The sequence below is a fragment of the Phytophthora infestans genome, genomic scaffold (assembly GCF_000142945.1).
Source record: "Phytophthora infestans T30-4 supercont1.19 genomic scaffold, whole genome shotgun sequence".
NCBI lineage: Eukaryota > Oomycota > Peronosporomycetes > Peronosporales > Peronosporaceae > Phytophthora > Phytophthora infestans.
Window position 1 is genome coordinate 70641 of NW_003303740.1, and position 27983 is coordinate 98623.

The window sequence follows — 27983 nt, forward strand, 5'->3', positions numbered from 1 at the left end:
TGCGGTCAAGACCGTACGCCGGAGGGGCTCCGTACGAACGGACCCCGGAGCCATACGCCGAGTACGCTGAGTACGCCGGGTACGCACCATACGCGTACGTCTGGGAGTGTGCCGCAGGCGGCTCCGGACGTGGCAGCAGAGCCTCGATCCGTCGGATCATGCGAAAGGCCTCGTCCAGATCGGACGAAGAGGCCCAGCGATCCACCCGCAGGTGCAGGCTCGCGACCTCTCGCTCCAACAGGTCCAGGCGGCCCGCAAGACGAGCGAGCTCGCCTTGATTTCCGGTCTGGGCGGCAGCATCACCGCCAGTCCCAAGGCCAAGTGCAATCTCAAGCACGAGGACACGTTGGCGGAGGCGGTCAACCTCAGGGCCCTGTGTCGGACCCGCAGTCGGAGCACTCGGACGAGAGTGGCTTTCGGGAGGCGCCGAGTACTCGTACTCGTACGAGGGCACCTCCGCCCCTGCTTGACCGGAATGGAGAAGTCTACTTCCACGTGGGGCGTTCTCCAGGAGCTACGGCGTCGCGGTAAGCGACAGCTCCTCGTGAAGTGGAGCGGTTATGCCCACTCCGAGAACTCGTGGGAGACGATTGAACGGCTCCTGGTTGACTGGCCGAAGGCTGTCGCAATCTGGGAACAGAAGCGGTGGCAGCTTCATAAGTAGTCCGGGGCTTCTTGCCCGAACGGGGTACGGTTGATGAATACATTCCGTACCCGCGCTCATCGTGAGCGCTAGAAGCCGCGCGCTTCAGGATGTCCCTAGGCAGCATGCGGTTGCTGACCAAGTGGGCAAACCTCACACGAAGATCACGTTGGTCCAGGATGCGGGACAGCAGCTGATCTTCATAGAGTTCACGTAACTCCGTGGGTGAGTACTTAAGAGACTCTACCCAAGCCCAGAACATGTCCTCACAAGAACTGCAGCTGGGACAGTTCTCGGGCAGAACCCAAGGGTATCCCCAAAGAGGATAGAGACCACCCCGGCTCTCGGGCTTCTTACGACACGTAGTGAAGTCCTTAAGGGGAATGCGGTGTGGCGCGAGAAGCACACACCGAGCAGCCTCCAAGTTGTCGACGAACAACTGTTCTTTCTGAGCAAGGGCTCGTTCATAGATGCCCCTAGAAGTGTGGCCGCCCACAAGGCCACGAGGAGCGACGAGAAGCTCTAAGAAGAGGTCAGCCCCAGAGCTCTCCTCGGGAGGCCAATACCCTCTTGAGTTGATGGCAGCTCCCGTCAGTCATCTGGCTGACGGGTGCCACCACCGAACCCCCACGCACACGCTGGGCAGCTTGGAACTCCTCCTGCTGCTGGTCGAGGTCATTCGAGGCCTCCCAGGGCTCAGCAATAGCACCCTCTTCCTCCTCTTCTTCCTCCTTCTCCTCCTCTTCATCCGAGGAGTCGAAGATACTCTGATAGAAGTGTTGAGTCTCCTTCTCCTCGCGGAGTGGAGACTTAAAGGCTGTACGCTTCTTAGAGGACTTGGCGCCTTCGGCTTTAGAGGCCTTAGCAAGCGCAAGACCCTCGGCAAGCGAGAGACGTTTGCAAGGATTCTCTTCCTCATCGCCACCGGCTTTGGGAGTGCCCTTAGCCTTGACGGCCGGACTCTCAGAGCGCACAGACGTCCTGGGGCTGTGATCACCTTGATCACTAGCGAGCGACTGCACGCTGTCATCCTTGTGCTCACTGGGCACTGGGCTGTGCCCTCCCACAGAGCCCGCAGGAGCATCGTGCGTGCTCTCGGACTCGGCGTCGTCCTCACTGCCAGAGCTGAACTCACGTTCCACGGGCCGAGCGTTCGGACGATTGTCTGAGGCCGAGGGCGACGAACTGCGGCGCTTGCTTGCTCGCTTGCCCACAGCCGCGTCACCCGAGGAGCCGATCTCCTCGGAGGCCACCTGAGTAGCCTCCTCGAGTGCCGAGCCTTTGCCGTGAGGCTTAGTGCTCTTGGCTTGCGCCTTACCGGCAGCAGCCTTGGAGCGTGTCTTAGCACCGCTCTTTGATGTGCCACGAGGCATGTTAAAGGTCGAAGTGGAGACCCAGAAGAAGAGCGCACAGACTGCTGCTCGAAGCTCTAACTGTGAAGTGAGCCTCCGCCGCGCTCGCGCGGCCAAGTCGATGGTTTTCGACTTTGAGAATGAGAGTTTGTGACGAACACCTCTTCATTCTGATTGGTCGGTAAACCGAACCTAAGTGGGGGAGGATGTAACGGGGTACGTAGCCCTAAGTGTACCCTGGTTACATGAAGTGTGACACTTCACACTTCAGGAGTATGATGTAGTGGGCCACACCATTACATAAGTAGGTAGATTTATATTACAAAAGTAGGTGCAGCAGCACACGGCTAGCGTGTGCTGAACTTCCGTCATCCTATTGGTTGATATATGGGGAGCTAGACCCATTATCAGCCAATAAGGGGTTGACGTGTATTTGAGTGGTCAGGGCAAGCTGCCCTGGACCTAAATAAAAACAGAGTTGATTTCCCTTCAGACTAAGCACTTGGATTCATTATCGTGGAACTTGCACGCTTCATCATTATTACGTGTAAGCTAGTAACGGACACTCTAGGCCCGTTACACCTGGTAGCACTTAGTAGTCCTTCCCATGACCAAGTTCACAATGAGCCAAGGCCAGACGTCTGAAGCTTCAGGGTCAACCCTGGAGCATGCTGCTTTCCCTCATCTCACTCGTGTCGAGTGGGAAGCCTTTCACCGCCTTGCGGCGGTGTCCGGTGAGGCTGTTGTCGCGTCGCTGCTGAGCTCAGCGACTCCCGATCAACAACGTCAAGCAGCTCAAGAGTTCATGGAACGCGAGCTCGCCGACGCGAATCGGCGAGCGACAACTCCCTTGCCTTCCTCGAAGAATGACATCGTCAAGTTGGAGACGTCAACCTACTCCGGTGAAGGAGCGAATCGCCTTCCGTTGAATCGCTGGTTTCGCGAAATCGACATCGCTATCGCCTCGAGGATGATCGAGGCAAAAGGAGCGAAAGTTAACTTCTTACTTTCCCGACTGGCCGGGAAAGCCAAGGAGTGGGCACTCGGCAAACCGGTCGTCAACAACGATGCGTTCTCCACCCTGGAGGCCCTCCAGAGTGATCTTCGTCTCGCCTTCGAGCCTCCACAAGACGAGTCCCGAGTGCGCGCAGAGTTCTTCGCTCTGCGACAAGGCAAGATGACCATGCGCGACTACGTCCAGAAGACACGCCACCTCGCGTCCTGCATCGTCACCAATCCGATTGACATGGCATCTCAAGTCCACGTCTTCGTGTTCGGCATGCGTGAAGGCATGACGCGATACTGTCTGACTCGAGCGGAACCCTCCTCACTCGAGGAGGCATTTGCTCTCGCACTTCGTAAAGACTACGTAGTGGCGGCGTCGTACGCGCGGGCAATGTCCGCGGAAGCTCAAGCGTCAGCTCCGGAGCCGATGGAGATCGACGCGATTGACGCGTCGAACATCCGCCGTCGTGCAGTCCCTCGCGCGAATAGTGGTCGTCCCAGTCGATCCCTCACTTGCTTCCGCTGTCGGAAGGTTGGACATCGCGCGGCTGAGTGCCGCGCGCCCGCGCCAGTGCTCACGCATACTGTCGATGCCTCTCCTACCGATCAGCCAAAAACCGGTCAGGGCCAGTAGGTGCGGGGCGCCCTACTGGCTGGAATGGAGGTCCGGGTCCCCCGGTGGCAGCCCAACCTTCTAGCCCTCGTGTGCTACACGCACACTTCAATGCCACCACAGCGTCGGGCGACTCAAGACTGATCATCATCAGCCTCCATGTCGCCGGCGCCCGACGTCCACTACGCGCGCTTGTGGACTCAGGAGCGACAAACAACTTCTTCCGTGAGTCGTGTTTGTCGACGCTACCCAGCGAAATCGCTGTCCGCAACGGTCGCGGACAGGTTGTAGTCAAGCTTGCTGACGGAAATCCGCGCCACGTCGCGCGGCGCGAGATTACGTTGCCGTACACTTTCGACGGCTTTCGCAGCAATGACGACTTCCTCGTGATTGAGATGAACTACGCATTCGATTGCATCCTGGGCATCCCGTGGCTGTCACGGTATCAACCAGAGATTGACTGGTTCGCCCGCTCGGTTAAACACCGCAGCGGCTTCGACGTGAGCGAGGTGTTCACCCACCTCCTGGTTGCCCAGAAGGACTGGCCCCACGTCACCGCCGTGGACCGGTCGTTTACGACGCAGGCTGTACACAGAGTGAGCGATGGCCCTCTCTGCACGGCTTGTGCAGTGCTGTTGCACGAAGGCTCCTCGCCGCGAGGCGAGGACAAGAACACGATGGCGGTCGAGCAGGGGCTCCCGCAATACGAGCAAGCGGTCGAGCATGGGTTCCCGCAGCGCACAACTGCGGTCGAGCATGAGTTCCCGCAGCGCACAGCTGCGGTCGAGCATGGGTTCCCGCGGCGCACCACAGCGGTCGAGCATGAGTTCCCGCAGCACAATATGGCGGTCGAGCATGAGTTCCCGCAGCGCAACACACCGGCCAAGCATGGGTTCCCGCAATGCAACACGGCGGTCGAGCAGTCGAGGCTCCCGTCACCCGAGCCGGTGGTCGAGCAGTTGGAGCTCCCGCCGAACGATCACGCGGTCGAGCAGTGGCCCCCGCGTGTGATCGGCACAGTCGAGAGTGAGCTTCAGTGCCTAGAGCGGGGTAATACATCGTCCAGCGAGAGCGACTCTTCCTCCTCGAGTACACACTCGAGGCGCCGGGCAAAGAAGGCGAAGCGCCGTCGTTTGAAGCCACGACGTGAAACTGCACCGAACGGCATCTCACAGACGGAGTCGGTCTGTGTCATTGAGCACGTGGGCGACGGCATGGGCCGTCAGCGCACCGTCGAACTTGCGTGTCCACCTCGCGACGCTCAATCGATCACCCGGCTTCCAGGTCTCTCCTGGAAGAACTTCCTTTGTGGTCTCAAGGTTGGCGAGGTTGAGCAGGTCTGCCTGATCACAGACACTTTGTCTACGCCACTCGAAGGGAACACCGTCAGTGATGACGACGGATCCACCCGTCCCAAGAGCGCCGAACCGACGTCCGCTCGCGAGGAGCGATTCGCAGCGCAGTCCTGGCAGTCCTTGCGCGAGTCTGGTAATCCAGTGTACGAGACCGTCCGCGAATACGCGGACGTCTTCCCCGATAAGATTCCAGCCGAACTGCCTGCCGATCGAGGCGTCCGCCACGAGATCGATCTCGCGCCCGGTTCGAAGTACTGTGTGACGCGGCAGTGGCCGCTGCCGCGAGACCAAGTCAAGGCCATCGACGACTTCTTCGAGAATCGCCGTAAAGCGGGTCACGTGCGTGAGAGTGTCTCTCCACATTCGAGCCCAACGTTCTGTGTGAAGAAGGCCACAGGCGGATGGCGTATCATTCATGCCTTTAACAAGTTAAATGATGCGACCATCCCCGCGCAAACCTCAATTCCCCGGAAGGACATGGTGCTCGACACCATGGCGGGCAGTGTCGTCTTCAGCGCCATCGACTTGACCGACGGATTCTATCAGATCTTGATGAGACCGAGCGACATTTCTCTGACAGCGGTCAGCACCCCCAGCGGTATGCTCTGGGAGTGGCTTGTGATGCCACAAGGCTTGAAGAATGCTCCCGCCACGTTCAATCGCATGGTCTCCCATGTGCTGCGTCCGCTTCGAGACTTCGCACCGAGCTACGACATCTTCGTGCACAGCCGCGCTGAGGGTGGTCTCAGCGCGATAGAAGTCCACTTAAGGCACTTAAAACAGGTCTTCCAAGTGATGCGCGAGAACAAGTTGTACGCGAACCTGAAGAAGTGTATCTTCTGCGCGCCGGAGATTACGGTGCTGAGCTGCTTCGTGGGCAAGGACGGCGTTCGTGCCGACCCGGAGAAGGTGTCCTCTATCTGCACATGGCCGACACCAAAGAACCCCACTGAGTTGCGTCAGTGGTTGGGACTAGCAAATTATCTCCACAAGTACACGAAGAATTACGCCGGACTGATCCAGCCACTATAATCACTCCTGAAGAAAGATGCCACATGGGTCTGGTCACCCGCGCACCAAGCCGCCTTCGACTCAGTGAAGAAGAGCCTTGCTGAGGCGCCGATCCTAGCTCTTCCCGACGACTCGAAACCATATCACGTTGTTTGCGACGCGAGCGACTTTGCCATCGGCTGTGCGCTGATGCAGTTTGACGACGAAGGACGTGAACGGGTCGTCAGCTATCAGTCTCGACAGATGAAGCCAGCGAAGCGCAACTATCCTGTCCACGACAAGGAGCTTCTCGCGATGCGCTACGCTCGGATCAAATTCAGAGTGTACTTACTCGGCGAGAAAACCTTCGCAGTGTATACCGATCACGCATCGCTGAGGACAGCGATGAAGAGCTCTCATCTTTCCCAGCGAATGGCTCGCTGGTTGTCGTTCTTCTCCGAGTATAATTTCGTGGTTCACTACAAACCCGGCAAGAACAACATCCTTGCCGATGCTCTGTCTCGTCGTCCAGATTACGACCCACGCGATTCGCTGGGTCGACAACCGCTGCATGATGAAGACGACGAAGACAACTGTGCTATGTGCTTGGCGTCGGGATTGAACCTGACGAGCGTGTCTTCAGAAACCCCACTCCGCGACGAAATCCGGACTGCGTATGAATTCGATCCGGTCTATTCGAGTATTCTGGAACATCTCCGCTCGCCCAGTAAGAAGACACTGAGTGCTTTGTCCCGCTCCACACGCCATCAGATCGATAGGTATCGGATTGAAGACGGGCTGTTAGCGTACAGCATCGATCGCTTCGATGCTTCGCGTGTAGTGGTCCCCAACGACCCTGACTTGCGCTCGCGAATCATCCACGAGTTCCACGATATCCCCCTTGGCGCTCACTTGGGCCGTGAGAAGACATTCGCCGCAGTGTCGCGCGACTTTTACTGGCCCCACATGTATAAGTGGGTGCGCAAGTGGGTGAGGACCTGCGAGATCTGCCAACGCGTGAAACCGTCCGCGTCATCGCAGGCTCCCCTGCGTCCCTTACCAGTGGCCACCGAGGCATGGCGCTCGGTGTCGATGGACTTCGTCTTTGGCCTCCCACTGGACTCCGCCGGGCGCTCCGATGTCCTGGTATTCGTCGACAGGTTCAGCAAGATGGTTCACCTCATCCCGGTCCCGGATACGATCACCGCGGCCGATACCGCGGTGCACTTCGTGGATGCAGTCTTCCGTCATCATGGCATGCCCGAGTCTATTGTTTCGGACCGCGATCCGCGGTTCACGTCTGCTTTCTGGACGAAGCTCTTCGAGCTATCAGGGACAAAGCTGCTGATGTCGACGGCTGCTCATCCGGAGACGGATGGCCAAACCGAGCGAGTTAATCGCGTCCTTGAGGACGTACTTTGCAGCTATGCGACGTCGTTCACGAGCTGGAGCTCTTTTCTTCCGCTTGCTGAGTTCGCGCTGAACAACGCGGTTCACGCGTCGACTGGCCTGACTCCTTTCTTTGTCAACAACGCTCGACACCCTCGCGTTTCAGCTCTCCTCGCCGTGGGCCGTCCCACGGCGCCGTGTGGCTCCACTCTGGGTGGGGGTGAAAGAGGCGACAACCACTTTGTGACGACTCCGGTTTCGAACCCACAACCGGTTGGCGACAAGCCTTCTACGCCAACACCGGTAATGGACCCTCCAACCGGTTTCCATACCGTGTGCCGACTCCTCCTCGAGTGCAGCCTCATCTTCAGCGACTGTTAGCGCAGTGACACACGCCCAGGGCAGGAAGGACCTGACGACTCCCCGCGACGCGGTGTCCCCTCTCGTTTCGTGGACGAATCGTGCCCTGATCAGTCCTGGCACCGCTAACGCGGTGTCTCCATCAGCGAACTACGCGCCGAAGCAACCGACACGTCCGGTTGATAACACCGCTGTCTCAGACTTCCTCCTCCAGCGCCAAACAGTCGCCCGATACGTCCGCGACGCGCTGCAGACGGCGGTCGACAAGCAGAAGGAAAACGCGGACAAGCGCGGCCGCAAACACACAGTAAAGTTCGCGACAGGAGATCGAGTGCTCCTGTTGACTTCAAGAATCAGAGACTCTGCCGTAACCAACCTCGGCGCGAGTAAACTCGCACCGCGCTTTATTGGGCCATTTACGGTGACTAAGGTTATTGGCGAGGCTTACACACTGGATATCCCTACGTCGCTGCGGCTACATCCGACGTTCTACGTCGGACGACTCAAGAAATACCTGCCCGCTACGATTCCTTCTTCGACTCAGTCTTCTGAGCCGCCGGCACATATAGCGGCCGCCCCGCCCGACGCGCGCGCCGAGCCATCGCGCCATTCACACCAGGCGCCTGCTCCACCGTCCCGCTCTGCAGACTACCATGTACCGCGCGCTCAAGAAGCCTCACACGCGCTCAAGAAGCCTCACGCGCGCCAAGAGTTCCCAATTCGACTGACGAGTCTCAGTCGCAGTCCTCACGGCCTTTGCAGCCGCGTCCTGAGCCTCCTCCGCCTCCTGGTACGCCGTCCAGAAGCTCCCCGCGAGATCTTCCTCGCGGCTCCCAACCAGAACGTCAGTCGTATCAGCGGGACGGTCCCCCGGCGATTGTCGACTCAGCTGGCGAGATCCGCTGGATAGTCGAGAAGATTGTCGATCACGAAGACCCGCCCCGTCGGTCGGGGCAGCGCCATATGTCCACCAGTCGCACGGCTCCCGCCGCGCGCCGCTATAGGGTACGATGGCTTGGCTTTCCGGCGGACCAAGATACGTGGGAGCCCCGCGCGAATCTCCTTCGCGATGTCCCGGATGTGATCCAAGAGTACGACTCCAGTCTTCCTGCGCCGGAGAGCGCCGCGAATAATCACGCGGCGGCCGAGAACGAGATCTCCAGTCTGCGCGACCACGCGAACGTGATCGAGAACGACGCTGCTGGCGATCGCGCGAGCGCGACCGAGAACGACGACCCGAGTTCTCGTAATCCCAACGGAGCGGCGGAGATGCGCTTCGTCGAGATGAGTGTCGGCGCGAGCCGGCGCGACTAGTGGCGCTGGCCTTTTCGAACAGTGAGCGACGGGAACGCTGGATCCAGGCGCTCTCGCGATCACTGAGCGGATGCTCGGCGACATGGGCTCCCCACTCGTCCGTAGTCGGGCGAGACGATACACACCTCCTGCAGCCTTCAGCAACTCGCACGTAGCAGATACGGTCGTCGGCGTTCCAAGCGCTGTCGCAGATTCGTACACGCAGCTCGCCCAAGGAATGGCCCCGATGATTTCTTTTCCGGTATACGATCCAGTCGGAGAGATTCTCTTCCTGCGCTTGCGTCCGGTTCCAGCGCCGGATGAAGGCGCACCACGACTCCTGCAGCGCACTGTGGTCGACGCCGTCCACCGGCTTCTGGCGCAGCGCACGAAAACGCCGGAAGAGGTCCTTCATCTCGTCCAGAGGCTCCGGATTTTGCGCTCCGGAGATGTCATACAGCGGCCAGGGTCTCAGCGCCTCGTCCATCACGTGGGTACCGCGTGCCGCGGTCGTCGCGCTCATCAGCGACGTCGCCGTCGCTGGAATCTGCTGCTGCTGCTGTTCCATCGTCCGCGCCTGTTGTCTGCTGTGCAAGTCGTGCTGTACTTCTCCTGCGTGGCGCAGGATCTGTCTCGTCCCCGCCTCGTTAGTTCCTGTTGGCCACGATTTTCTTCTCGTTTCCCTTTTGATTGATTTGTTCTCCGCCCGTCGCTTATGTTGCGTAAGTGCAACTAAAGAGGGGGGGGGGGGTGAAGTGGGCCACACCATTACATAAGTAGGTAGATTTATATTACAAAAGTAGGTGCAGCAGCACACGGCTAGCGTGTGCTGAACTGCCGTCATCCTATTGGTTGATATATGGGGAGCCAGACCCATTATCAGCCAATAAGGGGTTGACGTGTATTTGAGTGGTCAGGGCAAGCTGCCCTGGACCTAAATAAAAACAGAGTTGATTTCCCTTCAGACTAAGCACTTGGATTCATTATCGTGGAACTTGCACGCTTCCTCATTATTACGTGTAAGCTAGTAACGGACACTCTAGGCCCGTTACATATGACACGTCATACTTCGGAATATTTGGTACATAGTACCAAGGTCGTTCAAAGCCAACCATTGGTCAACGACATTGCATTTCTATAGGTGACTTATAGTTTGTATTAAACCCAAACTTAATCTACCTATAAATATACTCAGTTTGCAATCTACCTTATTTAGGTCACTTCGCTCTCTTTTAAATAAAGAGGGGACCTGTGAGCTGCCGTTCACTGAGAGTTTGTAAACTCTCGGAAGATAACTTCCTCTAGCGCAAGGTGCTGTGTGACCCCGTCACACTAGCTCTACGCTGTTTGTATCCGACAAAATGTTTGCTTGAGAGCTTGAGCAATCACTTCGAAAAATTAATTTCAGATATGACCCTTTGACCGAGCGTTACGTTGAGCAAGTGCTCAGCATGACGCAGCTGTTCTGCAGACTGTATTATCTAGGGTAGCTGTGTACTAGCTACACAGCTACCCTAGATGCCGCTTGTAGCGGCTACTATTCATAGATTATACCTGTAAGAGGCTGTTAATTCATTCTAGTAGGTAGTACTACTCCACGCATTGAAAATAGAGTACTATTACAATGATATCAGCATACTGAAAGATGGGCCAGATTTCACAATGCATGTTTTATTACCGTATTCCTTATGTGATTGGCGACGCTCGGTCATTAGCGACAAATCCAGCAGCCAATCAAATTGATTTACATTTCGTGTCGTCGCGCTTTATGTGCTTGGCGACCAATATAATTTTGAGCATGTCATATAGTTTTTTTTATGCAGGTATCTTTTATGCTGGCAGAAAGGCTGGACCACCTCAAGAATTTGACTGTCGCCAATCACATAAGGAATACGGTAATACCATTTCTGAATCGAATAATCGTAAGTATCGCTCAGCTAGCCAATTAAATCTCTCCGAAGTGCGCCAAGAAAAAATATTCCCGACAGACAGCTGGAAATTCAAAATGATATTTTCCATTTTTTTTCAGGTTTACATTCTGGAAAAGAACACTGGAACTGCTGCAAGTCTTCCGCGGCGCTATGGTGGATGCGGACGTGTACTTCGGCGATGACTTTGGCCAGAAGATCGACCTCACCGTGCGCATTCGCGAGATCCTGCGCAACTATCCCGGTACGACTTCCACTTCCTAAGCATGGGGGAGATAACCCCTTGATCCTTATTTCTCCTGGTGGATTGGATTGACCTTTGGGTCCATTGCCTCTTGCAGAGGGCACGTCCATCTTCAAGGAAATGGTGCAGAACGCCGACGATGCCGGTGCTACAGATGTGAACTTGTGTCTGGACTATCGCCAGCACGCCGCGACGGGTCTCGCGTATGAGAAGCTCGCATCTTTCCAAGGTCAGTGAAGACAGCGAGGGAGATAGATATTTTCCCTAGTCCTATTATCACTTACTCTGCTGCTGTGTTGCATCTGCTGCCAATGCACTCCAGGTCCGTCGTTGCTGGTTCACAACAACGCCACGTTCAGTGCTGCCGACTTTCAGTCGATTCAGGTAGATGATGGAGTTACGAGTTGCTGTTTGGCAATGGGCTTGAAGCTGATTGCTATTTGCTGAATCAACTTGTAGCGCATTGGAGACTCACTTAAAAAAGACAACTCGAAAGGGTGGAAGACTGGGCGCTTTGGTGTCGGCTTTAACTCCGGTACAGTTTATTGTAATTTCTATCGTAGGCCATTCTATTGTTTCTCATTTTCTTCGACGCAGTGTATCACGTGACTGATCTGCCCACGTTCGTGAGCGGCTCGCAGCTAGTTTTCTTCGACCCTCAGGTATTCCTCATACCTTGCCGAGATTATCGCTAAAATTTGAAAAACTGAAGCCAATTTTTTTGGTTATCACTATAGGCTTGCCACTTACCAAACGTCAACCCAAGTAACCCTGGAAAGATGATTGACTACATCGCGCATCCTGATCTGGTGGACAACTTTCCTGCTCAAATCGACCCGTTCCGATGCTTTGGGTGCAACTTTTCGGAGTCCTTCGCGGTAAGCAGGATACTTCGCCTCCTTCACTTACCTTTTAGGGAACTAACTGTGTTTTTACTCATTAATTCGTTGAAGGGGACGATTTTTCGACTTGCACTACGAACCGAAGAGCAAGCACAGCAAAGCAAGCTCTCGAATCGCGCTCAAACGCCGGCAAAAATGGCAGAAATGCTAAAGGAGTTTGCTGACAGCTTGCCGACCGTGTTGCTGTTCTTGCGCAATGTGTGCAAGATATCGATATGGGAATGGAGAGCTGGAGAGGATTCTCCCGCTGTTTTACACGAAGCTTTGATCACCAATATGACGTCAGACATAAAAGCAAAGCGCTCGCTGCAACATACAAGTCTGGGTTCAAGTCGACAACTTGCCACCCAGCGGTTCTCAGCTGATGGTATGCTACATCGCTAGGAAGTGCATTTATCTGGCCACCAAACCTCTCTAATTATTTGTTATTATTACAGGAATCGTTTGCGACTACCCCCTGAAAATTGAAGCTCGACACTGCACCGCAAGTTTGACGAAGGAATACATGATCATGAATCAGCTTGGTGGTGGAGACTGCACCAAAATCGCATGCGATCTAGCCAATGCAAGTCAGCGCCTTGTTCCGTGGGGTGGTGTAGCTGTTTCAACGACTGCTGATTCCGCAAATACTGCTATATCTGGCCTTGCATTTTGTTTCTTACCGCTGCCGACGCATACGTATTTGCCTGTGCACGTACGTACTTTCAGCCTGGAAAGGTGTAGATGGCTACGTCTGCTAATAAATATTGTTTTGACTATCTATCAGGTGAACGGATACTTCGAACTCTCGTCTAACCGTCGAGACATTTGGTTTGGTGAGGGTCTAAGTGGAGACGGGTTGCTTCGTGCACAGTGGAACATTGCCTTGCTTCGTGATGTGATTGCGCCATGCTATGCTCGAGCTGTATTGCACCTGGCGAACAATCAAGTTATGGAGCCTGATCAGCACGTCCAGCTACTACCACAAGCGCTCCCACCAGCGCCCTGGGACTCCCTGACGTACGCCTTTTTGTCGTTAATTCGTAATAAGCCGTGTTTGTACAGTGAAGTTGGAGACGGACAGTGGGTGTCTCCTTTAGAGAGCATGGTGATTCGCAGCAGCTACTCGAACTCGAAGCACCTAGAGCAACTACTCATTGATGACGGTTTCCCGGTTGTTCGGAACTTGGCTGAAGATCGTGAGCGTGTGTTGGTGAAAACCGGAACTGTCCCGTCGTACGTTGAACCACAAACCGTACGGAAGGCATACAAAGCCAAACATTCTAGCCATGCGAGTAACCACGACGCAGTCAAGTGCTTGTTAAGCTTTATGCTGAGTGACTTGGAGCCTGACTGCGTAAATGCACTTGTCGGTGTCAAATTTCTCCCGGTGGCAGATGGAACTCTTCAAGTGTTTGAGAATCGCTCCAAATCTGATCATAATGAACTCGAGTACCTGTGCTCCATGGGGTTTACACGACAGCATGCAGTGTTTGCACTAGCAGTCGCGGGGGATAATGGTGTGGAAACGGCGCTTAACTGGTTGTTGCAGAATCCGAATCCGTCGAGTGTAAGTGGAGAAGGAGCCAATTGCACCTTTTACATCCCAAGTCGTGAAGAACTGGAATTGCTGGAGAAAGCACGTGGTCACTTAGTGAATATCGAAGCTATAGGTGCAGATGAACTAAAGCTTCTGTCATCGGAAGTGGCGCAGAAGCAGCTTAACGTGCAAAAGCTGGATTATCAAGGCTTTGAAGATATGCTAGCAGTGGTGTTGCCTGCTGCGTGGTTTGGAAAGCTGCTAGTTCCTTGGAATGGAGCAAATGACGGCGATGAACCAAGTGAGAAATGGTTTCGGCAGCTCTGGAAATACATTGGTACGAGCAAGCACCTTTCCTCGTTTAAGGATAAGTGGCCGATCGTGCCAACATCTTTGCACAAACTGGCGCAGTTGAGTGCTTCAGCAGGTGTGTTGAGTGCCGAGCTAATTCCTGAGAGCTGCCTCCTGTGTTTGGAAAAGATACAAGTGCGTCTTCTTCTGCCCAACCTGTTTGCATCTTTTCAACCAAACCCGGAGGTATGGCAGTATATTCACCAGCCAACTCCTGCCGGTGTACTGTCGTGCATTGGAGTGGCCTTGGGCGACGGAGGCTTGGCAGTACCAGCTCAAGTGAAGGCATTGTTCGAACGCACTGAGAGGTCCGACAGGGAGAACCTGCTTAAGTTTCTAATGTCTGGGAATATCGAAGACATCGGCGCGAACCACAAGCAAATCGGCTGCAAGTTGCCCATTTTTCCAGGTTTCCGATCCGTCGCGCGTCTTGAAGAACGAGACACGCAGTGGACGAGCAGCGACGAAGAGGCGGGTGACGTGGACAGTGGGTTTTCTCCTGTATTTGTGTCACTGGCGGAGATTGAGGAGCAACACCACGAACCTCTGCTATGCGTGGGCATGACTCCGAAATTCTTGGACGACAAGTTTGTTTTTGTGAAAGAAGGAGACACAGTACTGGCGAAATTCCTGGCGCACTTGGGCGTTCGACGAATTTCTAAAGTGGAGTTTTTTGCAAAGTACCTGATTCCTCGTTTCAATCACATCAAGCCCGAAGCTCGCGTAAAATTTGTGTACCAGTTACTGGTGGAACTGACTTCTTTACTCGCACAGGATCATGACGGCATTTTGTCAAGTATCCTCGACACTGCAACGATTTTCCCGACAATGACGGGAGATCTGAAGTGCATTGACGACTTGTACGACCCAGAGATTGACGAGTTTATGGATATCATGGACGACTCCTTTTTCCCAGCGCTTGAGCTTCAAGATCCGCAGCCACTGTCTGCGCTAAGGTCTATTGGACTTCAGCGTGCGTTGTCTCGACGATCAATTCTGTCGCTTGCGGTGTCATTAGAAAACGACCAAATGAGGATCGCAAGTGGCAGCGCTGGACTGAAAGACGACGATGAAATGTGCGAGAAGCTACGCTCTCGTTCCATTAAATTCTTCCAGTACGTCGACACGCACATGGACCAGCTGGTAACTCCAACATCACTTCAGCGAAAGCCCCACATGCTTGCAAAGAAAAGCAAAAAGAGCAAGGGAATGCGCTTTTTGCGAAATTTCATAGGTGATGATCGCCTACGCGGACTTGACGCACTGCATGGCAACAACGCGCTACCTGCCGAAGAGCTGGAGGGTCAAGCAATGGAGAAAGCAGAAATTGAAGATTTTAAGGCGAAATTGGCGATTATCGTGTGGATCCCAGTGTGTGAGGAGAAACCGCACCCCGCAGCGCCATGGTACAAACAAGGGGAACGAATTATCGTCGCGTCGTCGCAGCAATCTCGGCCGACAAAGCAATTGTGGCTTTGTTCATCTCAGTTCCACATCATAAAGTGCACGGTGCATTCAGAAGTCCTGCGAGGTGTGCTGGGGTGGGATAAGCTTGTGCCAGTTGAGACGATCGCTGCCCAGCTAAAGAAGATCTCGCTACTCTTTGACAGCCAACGAGTGCAGGATGAGGGAGAACTGAAATCTGGCGCTGACAGCGACACTCACGTGATTTGGTCTGCGGTGTACAACATTTACCAGGTGTTATCGGTATTTTTTGAGACTGAGATGGGAGACCGCCGGAGCCAGGTGCTAGCGATTTTGGCAGGGAACGGCAAGTACGTATGGGTTGGTGACCGCTTTGTGTCGGCCAACCACGTGGCCAACGTGGCTGTTGTGAACGCAGAACCCTATTTGTACACGGTTCCGAATGAGCTACTTCATTTCCGGCCTTTCTTACGAGCGATTGGTGTCCGAGAAAGGTTCGCACTGGCAGATTATGTGCACGTTCTCGGGTCAATGTACAAGGAGTGCTCAAGTGTGGTGACATCAGAAGACGGGGGCACGAAGAATGCCCCTCTCTCGGGTGATAAACTGACAACGGCGATCGGATTAATTCAGTTGATCAGTGACACGCTCCAACACCACTCCGATTATGAGTTGTTCGCCCCGGACCGAGATGGAGTGCTTGAGTTCGCAGCAAGTTTGACGTTTGACGACGCTCCTTGGCTGAATGAACGCGATTACGAGACGTCTTCGGGGTCCACTCGATTTATTCACCCCAAAATTTCCAACGAAGTCGCTGCAAAAATCGGATGTCGGTCTTTACGCAACCAGTTGTTGCATGAGAGCGGCCACGAAGCTATGTCTTTTGGAGATGTCGAGGCGTTTGGCCAAACAGAAGCGCTGACAAAGCGAATTGCGCACATTCTCGAGCAGTATCCGGATGGACCGAATATTATCAGTGAACTCATTCAAAACGCTGATGATGCCGGTGCTACTCGTGTCGCTGTATTGTACAACGGCTGTACGTACGGGACTTCTTCGTTGCTAAGCCCAGCCATGGCGAAGTGGCAGGGGCCGGCACTGTATTGCGTACGTTTACTCTTGTTTCGTATCTGCTATACTCCTATCGATTGACCGAGCTGTGTGTGTGTTTTGCAGTACAACGATGCTGAGTTCAGTGATGGAGACTTTATTAACCTTGCACGCATTGGTCAAGCCAGCAAGCTGCAACGGGCAGCGACAACTGGGCGATTTGGATTAGGCTTTAACTCCGTGTACCACTTTACAGATCTGCCTTCGATTGTGTCAGCCAAGTCGATTGGTAAATCACTCGCTGTTACCTTTAGTCGCGAGACGTTCACTAATTGTGTGTTTTGTGCAGTGATGTTTGATCCGCATGCCACCCACCTGCCTGGCATATCCGCTGTGAACCCAGGGATCAAGATTCGTTTCGCAAATGCAAGCATCGTGAAGCAATTCCCGGACCAGTTTGCGCCATTCAAGGGTGTCTTTGGATGCGACCTAGAACACCATTACAAGGGCACCTTGTTCCGCTTCCCGCTCCGTGATAGCTCTCTTGCAGAAAGCAGCGAAATCAAGCGTCGAGGCTACTCGCACCGCGAAATTGCGGAATTATTCAAAAGTTTCCAGGCGTCAATTATTGACACATTGTTGTTCCTGCGGAACGTCCGCAAGGTGGAAGTTTACTTTCAACCCGAGATCGACCAACCACCCGTACTTTTGTACGATGCAGAAGTGCCCGAAGAAGATCGAGGCGAATCATGGCGGGAGATTGATCGATTTATGCGCAATACTGGAAAAGTACCTGGTGCGACGGAGTTGTCCGCTAAAAGAGAGTTTTACACCCGCTTGCGCTCCACACCGACCGAGGAACTTCCCTCTGTGAAGCAGGTGCTCCACATTCGGCGGCGACAGCAAAAGGAACTTAAAGAATCGTTTCGTCGCTTCGATATAGCAACGTCCCAGCACGAAGCAGAGGTGGAACTGGATGATCAGATGGAGGAGACTAGTGAGAAGTACTTGGTATGTAACCAAATTGGTGGTGGGAAGGCGCGTGATATGGCTTGTGCTGCGGAAAACGAGTCCTTAAAGCTGATCCCATGGGTGGGTATTGCCAGTCGTATCGATGGAGTGCCGACGGAAGGGCGTGCCTTCTGCTTTTTGCCGCTTCCTGTTCGTGTTGGCTTACCTGTCCACGTTAATGGCTACTTTGAGTTATCGTCGAATCGCCGTGACATTTGGACTGGAGACGACATGAGTGGAGATGGAAAGTTGCGCTCAGAATGGAACGCAAACTTGTTGGTGGATGCTGTCGCACCTGCGTATTTGGCCTTCCTACTGGAAGCGAAAGCTATGAGCCAGGGAGATGCCTCTCAGTATTTGACGTTTTTCCCGACGAATCTCCCTGCCAGTCCCTGGGACAGCGTTGTGCTCGAACTCTTCCGCATTATGAAGAACAAGCCGATGTTCTTTACGTCACCGAGCCAGGTGATGGGTAATGCACTCGTGGAGGGCCCCAGGAAATCAGTTGCTCCAGGGTCATGTGTCTTGATAGACGACAGTCTGAGTGACTGGGAAATACTCGAGGCTGCACTGAGTACAGTGTCTCTATCGACGGTGTATTTGCCTGTGGCTCTGCGCAATTTGCTGGTTCAGCTAAATACTGTTCATGGAGCGATGACGCCTGGCTTTTTCCGGCAACTGACACGAACGGGAGATTTCCTACCCGTCTTGAATCAAGATGGCCTCAAGCGAGTTATTCAACTCTGCGTGTCGGATTGCCTAGGCCCTTCTAATCTCCTTGCGGCTCAATCTCTCAACCAACTGCCGTTGCTGCCTTTAAAGAACGGGAAGTTTGAAAGACTCTGCTTCACAGACACGAATAACGACGTGAATTCGAGCAGGAAGCAACAGCCGACCTTCTTCTTTGTAAATGCGATGGAGGAACAACTTTTGGCAGACTTTCAGCATCGTGTGGTGCGTGGAGAGTTTAAGGAGCTGTTCGATCAACTACCTGCAGTGTACGAGAACTCAAATCTCGGTGTGGTGAATCTCGAAACCATATTGGAGAGTTTCTTGCCTCACGTATTGGGTCGTTGCTGGAGCAAAGTTCAGAAGGATGTGTTTACTCTAACGTCGCCTTCAGGACTGGAGAATATTCAAGCCAAAAAGGACTGGATCCGCTTACTTTGGACGTATGTGGAGACTCAGCTACAAACGCTTGAACAACTGCCCCAAGAACTTATGAAGTGGCCGTTGATTCCCACCGTTGGTGACGGGGACAACCAATGGGTTTGCCTGTCTGCAAATGCCAGTCTCGTTTTCCCTCACTCGGAAGCGTCTCTGCTGTCATCGGAATTACTCTCTCAACTGCAACATGTATTGGCGAAGGTTGGTGTTCACATTGTGGATACGTCGTATGTGAACGGTGAAAGGAGCATGCAGTGGCTGTTGGCGCGTAAGTATGCCCATAAGCTGACTTCAAATGGTCTTCTGGCTGCCTTAAGCCGCTATCAGTTTCGACACAACAGGCAAAGTTTCGATGATATTTTTACTGCCACGACAGCTACCGAGCGGCAGGTGCTGTGCGACTTCTTCGCTCAGAACACGTTTGACACTGTGTCAAATGACTTGCATCCGATTTTGTTCGAACTCCCGATTTTCCCCGTGTACACGAAAGCCATTTCCACTGCAGCAAGCGCCCGAGATGACGACAGTATGCAGTTCGTGAGCCTAAGACGAGGAGGTTACTTACCAGATGCAAATGCGGACAGCAGAATTCTTGACGACTCATTTTTTTGTGCCAAAAAGGAGGCGTTGAGGAGATTCCTGCGAGACTACGGGATTGATGAGTGGACCGACACGAGGATTCTGCTGGAGTATGTTTTCCCTCGGCTCGAGGAACTAGAGAAACGAGATGGGGATTTAGTTGATTCCGTAATTGTTGGTGCACTGGAGACACTCTCGTATCACCAGCGAAACAACTCACGCTTTCGTGATGTTATTACAACGCAAGCTATCATCCCGTCCAGGAAGCGAGTGTTTCGAGAAGTCCACCAGCTTCATGATCCAAGTGTGAGTGAGCTGAGTGAATTAGTGGGGGAAAACAGTCTCCCAGCTCAAGCGTTCTCCACACCAGCGATGGTTCCGATCCTGCGGTCGCTGGGTCTTCGTACTGGACTTTCCTGCCATGCTGTGCTGGAAAGTGCGCGTTCTATTGAGACGATGTATGCAGAAAGCAGTGCCGACTCAGTCGACCAGGCGCGCCTCAAGTCTCACAGCTTGCTATCGATTGTGAACAAACACTTTGATTTGATGATGTCCGAGTCAACTTCAAATGATTCCGTGACTGATCAAGAAGGCAACAGCGATAAACGAGCTATGCAAGATATTGTGGCGGAACTGAAAGAAGTGAAATGGCTACCTGTTCGGCTAGAACCACCCGACCCTGCAATGCCATGGAAAAATCCAACCGAAAGTGGCGATCAGCGAGTTAGTCTGTCCAATGCATCCAAGATGCGCCCACTAAAAGATGCAGTACGTACTGTTGTGTGTTTGACTTGATCGGGCATGGTGAACTAAGGTGTGTATTCTTTTTTTCATTCACTTGTAGTGGCGCTGTTCGTCTTCTATGGATATCCTGGATGGAGAGCTTACGTCGGAAGAACTCATCGGCGCGTTCGGGTGGAAGGAGCCGGTCGACGCTTATGTGATAGCGAAACAACTCGAGGCTATTGGCTTGCAATGGGAGGAGTACTGTGGCGTAAAGGATGCTGAAGTGACCTCTACTTCGCCCAGTTGGCGCTTTCCATTATCGGAAGTCCATCTCATGTATGAGGAGCTGGAAACCTATCGACTATCGGACGAAGAGGGCTGGAAGACGTCGTCTGTGCATCGCAAGCTGGCAAATGCTCTTTGGATCTGGACCGGTAAAGGTTTTGCTTATCCGTGTCAAATAGCTGTGGAGGCTGACCCCGCGTTGGAGCCTCTGCTGTACTCCTGTCCGAGCGAGCATATTATCCCACGGTCGCTTCTTGCTTCCTTTGGGCTAAAGAACGATTTTGATACTGTTGATTACCTGGAAGCGATCATGAGACTGCCGCGAAATGTTGTTTTGAACGGGAAGCAAGTGGCGGCGTGTTTGATAATTTACGAAACTATCGCGGACGACACGCCGACATTAGAGTCATCCCTTGGCTCGTTCATATCACAAGAAATGGTGTTGCTGGATCAGTCTAATCGGCTTGTTTCTGCCGTGCAGTTGATATTTGACGACATGGAATGGAACGAATCACGAGAAGTTCGGCGAGGAGCGACTTTCGTATCGAATAAGGTTCCTAAAACAGTAGCAGGACTGCTGGGTGCTGCTTCGTTGCACTCCACATTAGCACAGACATCAGTCACCAGTCGGCGTGTTGTGTGTCCACCCGCTGATGCCATAAAGAGCGTGTTGCCTCTTCGGTCAGAATGGCACCACACACTCCTTTGGGAAACGATTCTTGCAGCAGAGCGACTTGGTGGTACACAAGTAGACTTCTTCCTGGATAGCCGACATCACTCGTCGCAGCGTGTGATCCAGCCGTCTCTGCAACCACTGCAAGATGAGGCACTGTGCATCCACATCCACGACCTTGTGCTGAGCGAAAGCGACATAAACAACCTGTTCCAAGGAGATTCTTCGCGCGCGGGGCTTCTCTGTGGCTTCGCCGTGTCCGACTGCATGCAGATTCTCAGTGGAGAGGGGTTTTACGTGCTGGATCCGACGGGCTGTTATCTGACCTCATCAACTGGGACAACTACAGCCTCAACGCCAGCCTCAGGTCGGATGACAAGTGTCGGTCGACGATATGAAGTGCTGAGCCAAGACTTCGTACGATATCCCGATCAGCTGCTACCATTTACCACCCTTCCTTCGTGTCCTAGTAACGTGTCGCAAGGAACGCAGAGTACGCTAATTCGGTATCCCTGGCGCAAGTCTGCGTCAGCTGTGTCAGCCTATGTACTGGATACGAGGGAAGCAGACAAATTGGTTGTATTCTTGAAGTCACAGCTATTCCAAACGCTGATTTTTACCGAGTGCGTGCACCGTATTTCGCTTTGGAGTGTGGGCAAGGGATCCGAGTTTGCATCCCATTGCCATGGCGAAGTGTATCTGGATGCACCTGAACGTACGATTCGAAAACGCAACATGACACGGCAAAACCAAGAGTGGAAGAAGAGGTTTTCGCTGCAAAGCTTCTTCAAAACTCCACAGATCCCTGAAAATCAAATGGAGTTCGTGGTGAACCTGGAATTGGAGAATCGGCAGCATCGCGACACTTGGTTGTTTGCAGACAACATCGGATGGGGAAGAAGTCGCGATCTGGCGTGCACTCCTGTCCATGAAATGCTCCACTCGTTGCCGTACGTGACTGTAGCGTGTCACATCTTTCGCGATGGTAAGCCAGCTCCTCGACTTCGCGGTCATGTGTACAAAATCGTGGACACAAAACAAAAGGTGGGCCTTCCAGTCCACATCAATGGCTGCTTTAAGAAGTCAATTAAAGACAAGCAACTGGCACTGACTGCACCAAACCAATCGGGTCGAGAAGATGATTCTGGTGGTGCAAGTGGCAGCGAGCTACAGGTTGCAGCTGGATGGAACCGCATTCTACTAGAAGATGGTGCCTCCGACGCGTACGCGAAGCTTCTGATGGTTGCAAGGCGGCGCTACGAAAGCTCTTTCCCCAGAGCACTTTACAAAATATGGCCCACGTTACAACAGGTGAGACTGATGATTCTAGATTTTCTGCTTCTTTGTACTGTACTGACGAGTGTTTCTTTACCAGAGAGGTGACAAACAGCTCGGCGCTCTAGTGCAGACGCACACGTACCATTCGGTAGGGACACGGGAGCTGTTCCTTTGTACTGACGGCGCCTTCCGCGCACTGAGTAGCGGCTACCAGCTTGATCTGAGTGGCATGAATATTCAGGTGAGCTCGAGTCGTGTTATGGTTGACGGTGAAATGTTACTGAACTCACGATGAACGTGTACACTTACAGGTGGCCTCGTTTGCTCAGCTGCACTTCCCAGCGTTTAACGTGCCAGCTAGAATTCTGCAGGATTGCTCTCGGCTTTTGCCGTCGCGTATTTACGCCGTTACTCCAAGAGTTATGCGACGCTTTTTGAGAAGTGTGAGCAGCTCGGAGGTCCTCTCCGATGTCTGCCTATCCCTGTTCGAGTATTGTCTGAGCGATTTGCCATTCCCGTTGCCAAGTGAAGCGGATCCAATTTGGACGGAGTTTCACGGACTGTCGCTGCTACCGCTAGAGGATGGAAGCATTGGTGTGCTTCGGTTGAATCAGCGCCGAACGAGCTACATTCTAGGGTCGTTCAACCAGATTGAGTTGCTTCGGCCTCTTGGGCACATGTTTGTGTCTCTAGCGGCATGCCAAAGACTGCACAAGTATTTCTCGGAGACTCGGTTCACCTCCATCTTTGGAGTGGCTTCCTTTTCCATCAAGACCCTGGCGGATAATATTGAGCGTGTGCTACCCTCGTACTGGAAAAACCAACCAGTTGTTGACTGGGATCCTACGTCGTCGGTTGATCAGTTGTGGCTATATCGCTTCTGGCAGGTAGTGCACTTTGAGCGCCGATCTTTGGAGTATTTTGCAAGCTGGCCGTTGATTCCGGTGAAGGGATCACGATTGGTTTCTTGCGCTAAGATGGATAAGGCTGTATGCGTCTGGGACGGCTCAGCAGATAGCGAAATATCAGCGCAAGTGGCCGAGGCGTTTGAGGCTTCTACTACGGAGCAAGATAGGAAAATGGCTGGCATGGAAGCTGAGCGCAAGCGGTTGATGGAGCTCAGCTCTGAGAAACGCAAAAAGGACGATGAACTAGCTGATGATAGTTCGGATGACGACCGAAGTGGAGAAGTGGATGAAGACAGCGACAATGCGTCCATTTCTGGTGATGAAGAGTCATCTGGAGGCGGTGTTACCGTCGAGGTGGAAGATATTCCATCTCCATTAAGAGAACGCAAGTCGAGTATAAGAGACGTGGAAAGCGACGATGGTGGCGAAGCAACACCTCTATCTCCTGGTTCATTGCTAGTGGCGCTAGAGAATATCAGCGACTACGAAGACGACGCTGAGAATCTTGAGAGTGGTGACATTAGTGAAGGCTTCGCAGTCCCCGTGTATCCAGTTGAGGATGAATCACACGAGTTCTGTAGTCGTGAGACGCTTCATAACGTTCTGTTGGAGCTGAATGTGTCAATGATGGAGCTCGCGTATCTCGGAGGTCAGGAGCGTGATATCGTGCCACGTTCTGCTGAAGTGGGCTTGGTAGTTCTGGACGGAATTTTTGCCTCAGCTTGGGAAGAGCTTGCGTGGGAAGCGCTAACTGAAGCACGTGCTGTGCTTATCGCCGAGTTTTTCGCGCACAACGGCGAGACCAATGGAGGCTACAACCGCGTCCAACTGGAAAAGCTGAAACAACTGCCAATTTTCGTGAATGTCCGTGACGAACCCTGTGCGATTCATGGTGGACAGGATTTCTATTTAATCCCACCGGATCTGAACTTGACGGACATCCCGTTGTCTCCTGATGCCCAGCAGTGCTTTCTCAAGAGTAATCCTCGCCTTAATGGGCTCTACAAGGAGCTCGGGGTGGATGAAATGAGTGACAGCAAGCTCCTGATCTACATTCTTCCGATGTTCAATGAACTGCTCGAGTCCCAGCGGGACCAGGTGATGCACATTGTTCTACGGAAATGGCAGTCGCTTCGTGGTAATGCAGAGTTGACGGCTTTACTGAAGATATCGGCTCTGTTCCGCGACACCGAAAGTGAAGACGCAAGCTATCGCCCCGCCGATGCTTACTGCGACCCTCGAAACAAGGTACTGGCCACAATTTATGCTAGTGCTCGCGGACAGTTTCCAGCCCAGCGCTATCGCACGCCCGAGTGGCTGGATCTGATGGGTGAGATTGGTCTGCAAACTGAAGTTACCGTCGACATTTTCGTGGAGTGTGCGCAACGCATCGACGGACAGTTCTCGGGCAAACAGGCCTTGACACCTGAAGACGAGCATCTCATCACAACATTGCACGAATTTTTCGTCCAGAATTTCGACAGGTTTGATCGAGCTCGGTCATTTTTCGAGAGAATAACGTCGTTAGCATTCGTCCCAGCGGTTGTGTATGAGACCATATCGGAGTCGTCGAATGGAGCTGCAGTCGATTCTCAGAAGCGTGAAGGGCAGTTTACGTCGCGCTCGGTTGTCCGCAAGTACTCGGACTGTGCCACTCCAGATGACCAGGCGTTAGTGTACTCAACTATGCCGATTCTGGCAAACGTGGCGCTACCACCGCGAGTACTTTACAGTCGTCTGGGAATTAAGTCTCCACCTCCTCAGGATCAAGTCGTGAGGCACCTGATGACTGTTACGAATGCCGATCGTGCTATGTCGTCTCGGTCGCTAGACTGGCAGTTCTTTTTGCCCATGGTCGAGGTGTTCCAATCAATTTTTAAATTTCTACAGGAGAACTGGGGAGAACTACGTGTGGAGACTCAGCAACGTCTCGCGAATGCGGCAGTCATCCCAGTCGGTTCGACTCTGGTGAAGGGCTCTCGTCTATTCTTTCACTTGGGCGAGAACCTGGCTCCGCTAATGTTCGAAGTACCACGAGTATTTGGCGCGTACGACACGCTTTTCCGACACATGGGCTCGAAAGAAGCCCCCGAAGTGGGCGACTACATCCGGCTGCTACGAGATCTGAAGGAAGAATGCTGCGGTCACCCGCTCAACTTGAATGAACTGATCGCAGCTGCGCGTGCTATCGACCTTCTCGTCGCAGCCATGGCCGAGTCGAACTATCGCCTTTCGCTGGAGGAGAAGATCAGTATCTTCCTTCCGTCAGGTACAGCTGTTATGCAGTCGATGTTGGTGATGGCATTCAACGACTCTGCGTCGCTCTGTTCCAGCGTTGATCTCACGCAGCTGCATGTGGCTCACCCTCGTATCAGTACGAGGTGCTGTAAGGTGCTAGGGGTGCCAGGGATTACTAGTATTGTGACGGAAGAGTTAGATGGCGGCGAGAATCCGACTGAACTCCTGGCTAGTGACGATATCGCGCATTTCAACAGCGTGTTGGCCTCGCAGCAGTTTGCTGACGGCTTGCGTAAGATCATCACGGCGCAACAGCAGAAGGCCTCATCATACGATGCGTTTGGATCCATTCCCGATTTTGAAGACCTCAACCAACGGATCATGAACTTGGCAACGTATGAAGTCAAGTGTACGGCGGAGCTGCGCTCTCGCTTTATTGCGAAATTGGATTTCCCTGCTCGTAGAATTGATGTGACCAAGACCGAGCGCCAGAGCAGCTTGTCGTTTTTGGACCAGACGAGAAGAAGAGTTTACATCACAAAGCGGACACTCGAGGCGCGATCTGAGAAGGGGATGCGTGCGAGTCACTTGGTCGCTAGGTGCATCAATCAGTTGCTTGGAGGGGTGCTGCAGGACTGCTCCGTGCTGGAGTCTATCTTAACATGCGATGAGATGGAAATCCCCGACGTACTGCAGGTGCTTGACATCTACGAAGACCCCGTGTTGATCGTGGAAAAGCTTCGTGGAGTGCTAGGCCAACCTTTATGCGAAGCAGACTGTGCGAATGTGGAGCTGGCGCCTTTGCGCTCTTGTCTGTCTGGAGAGTTCGTCGCTGTCGAAGATGAAAGTGGAACGCTGTGTTACGCCAAAATTTTAAGGGAACAACCCAGTGACGTAGCGGGTGTATGCCGATACGAAGTGAAGGTGAACAGTTCGTCTACACGATGGATACTAGCTACGCAATTGTACTTCTTCCGCTCCGGTCGCGTGGGAAGCAGTGGAAGCAGTGCCACCGCTCAGAGTAAGAGACAAGCAGAGGATGTTGCAACAAACCACTTGGAGAACGTCGCACTACCCGCATCGGTCATAGCGATTGCTCCAGTAGCCCAAAGCGGCGAGATTACTACTGGATTTATAAATGCCAATGCGCCCGCGGCGGCGGTGTCTTCTGCGAATGTCTTATCGGCTGTGAACGATCTGCTGTCTCGCCTGAACGTGACGTTGGATACGAGCGTCGAGGACCTGATGGCGGAGAACGTTCGACTGCAGCGCCGTCTGGAGGTGGCCGAAGCTGGTCGCCGTGCAGCCGCGACGCAGATCGACACGGTGATCCGCGAGAAGAAGGAGGTGCAAGACTCGCTCGTGTGCGCAGTGTGTCTGGAAAACCAGGTGAACCGCGTGCTGATTCCGTGTGGACATATATACTGTGCATCGTGCGTACAGCAGCTTCCGCGACCCTCGTGCCCGATCTGCCGACAAAGCATTGTCTCCAGCTCCGTGTTCCACGTCCCGTCCTAGCCTGTGTGACGCCGATAGGGTCATTAGAGTTGTTGGTAGACGGGTGAGCCTCCAGGTCTCGTGGATGACTTGCAGGACTTACATGCAGCTGCAATCTAATCTTTAATATAGCGATACATTTCGCGACAGGGATACATGTAGCAAGAAACAAAGAGCATCGAATGGCCGCCGGCACTTACGGCGCAAGTGAACGCCATCGCAACAATTCGCTGTATCCATTTCTGAGCTTCAAGTCCAGAAATAATGCTCATTTTTTCTTGTCGCAGGCAATCTCATTTCGTCTTTATCGCCACGCATTTCGCCTTTCTCGCCAGTTCTAGTGTGATACACCGAAGTTCGCAATACTAACTTCTCTTTGTCTCAGAACAAGATATTCTAATACCGGGACCGTATCATACATGTACTCCACGTTCGTTTCATTAAGGGAAAAAAACGACCCGTAGCACGAAAATAAATAAAGTTTAGGCAGCTAAACGGACCCCTACCATGTGTCGATCAAACCCTTTCTTTTACAGTTAGCTTAGATCAAGAATTGCATCGAATCACGCAAACACCCCGGGTCAATTGAAGCGAAACATGCCCCGTTAATACCGCATACCAGATCATAGCGATACCTTTATCAGCCAGCTGTAAAGATCGGTCGATTTTTGAGCCAAAATTAAATACCGATTAAAAAATATTTTAAATGGTCTTTTATCGAGATTTGCATTTTTAAACCATTGGAGAAAATACCATTCCATTGAGCGAGCCGATGGATATAAACGTTCGCTTGTACAGCATCATCGATGCGAAGAAGGGCACAAGCCCGACACAAAACAAAATCTAAATCGACCGATCCGGTTGAAGTGTTTGCATTGCGCGATTCATAAGCAGGGAAATTATCCAAAACTTCTCGTGAGGCGGAAAGAGAATGGCATCCAGCATCGACGTGATGCTTGTAAGCGCCAGCGCAGCAGCAAGTACTTCCTGCTCTGGAGCTGTATTTCTCGATGAACGCGCTTCAGCTAACCAACATACAATTCACTTTACTTCGCTGCACAGGCGCAATCTGAGAGGAGTTGAGGGCGAGACGAAACTAAATAAGACCAAAGAATCTATGTAAAACCAACAAATTGGTTTGAAATCCAAATTTTTCATAAAAGACCATTCCATAGCCGATACATGTAAGTATTATGCTGTAA

At 53.0% G+C, this 27983-nt stretch overlaps 1 protein-coding gene across 1 annotated transcript; it reads left to right on the forward strand.

Moving 5' to 3' along the window:
* Positions 1 to 11081: 11081 nt before the first annotated feature.
* Positions 11082 to 26802, forward strand: PITG_10921 (uncharacterized protein; the record flags this gene model as incomplete). The annotated part of the gene is made up of 14 exons (XM_002901677.1): positions 11082 to 11172; positions 11270 to 11401; positions 11495 to 11556; positions 11632 to 11707; positions 11770 to 11834; positions 11910 to 12050; positions 12126 to 12441; positions 12512 to 12768; positions 12841 to 16408; positions 16769 to 18865; positions 18974 to 19944; positions 20021 to 22171; positions 22236 to 22379; positions 22450 to 26802. The coding sequence occupies 14 exons, from the start codon at positions 11082 to 11084 to the stop codon at positions 26800 to 26802; spliced, it is 14424 nt and encodes a 4807-aa protein (XP_002901723.1).
* Positions 26803 to 27983: the final 1181 nt, after the last annotated feature.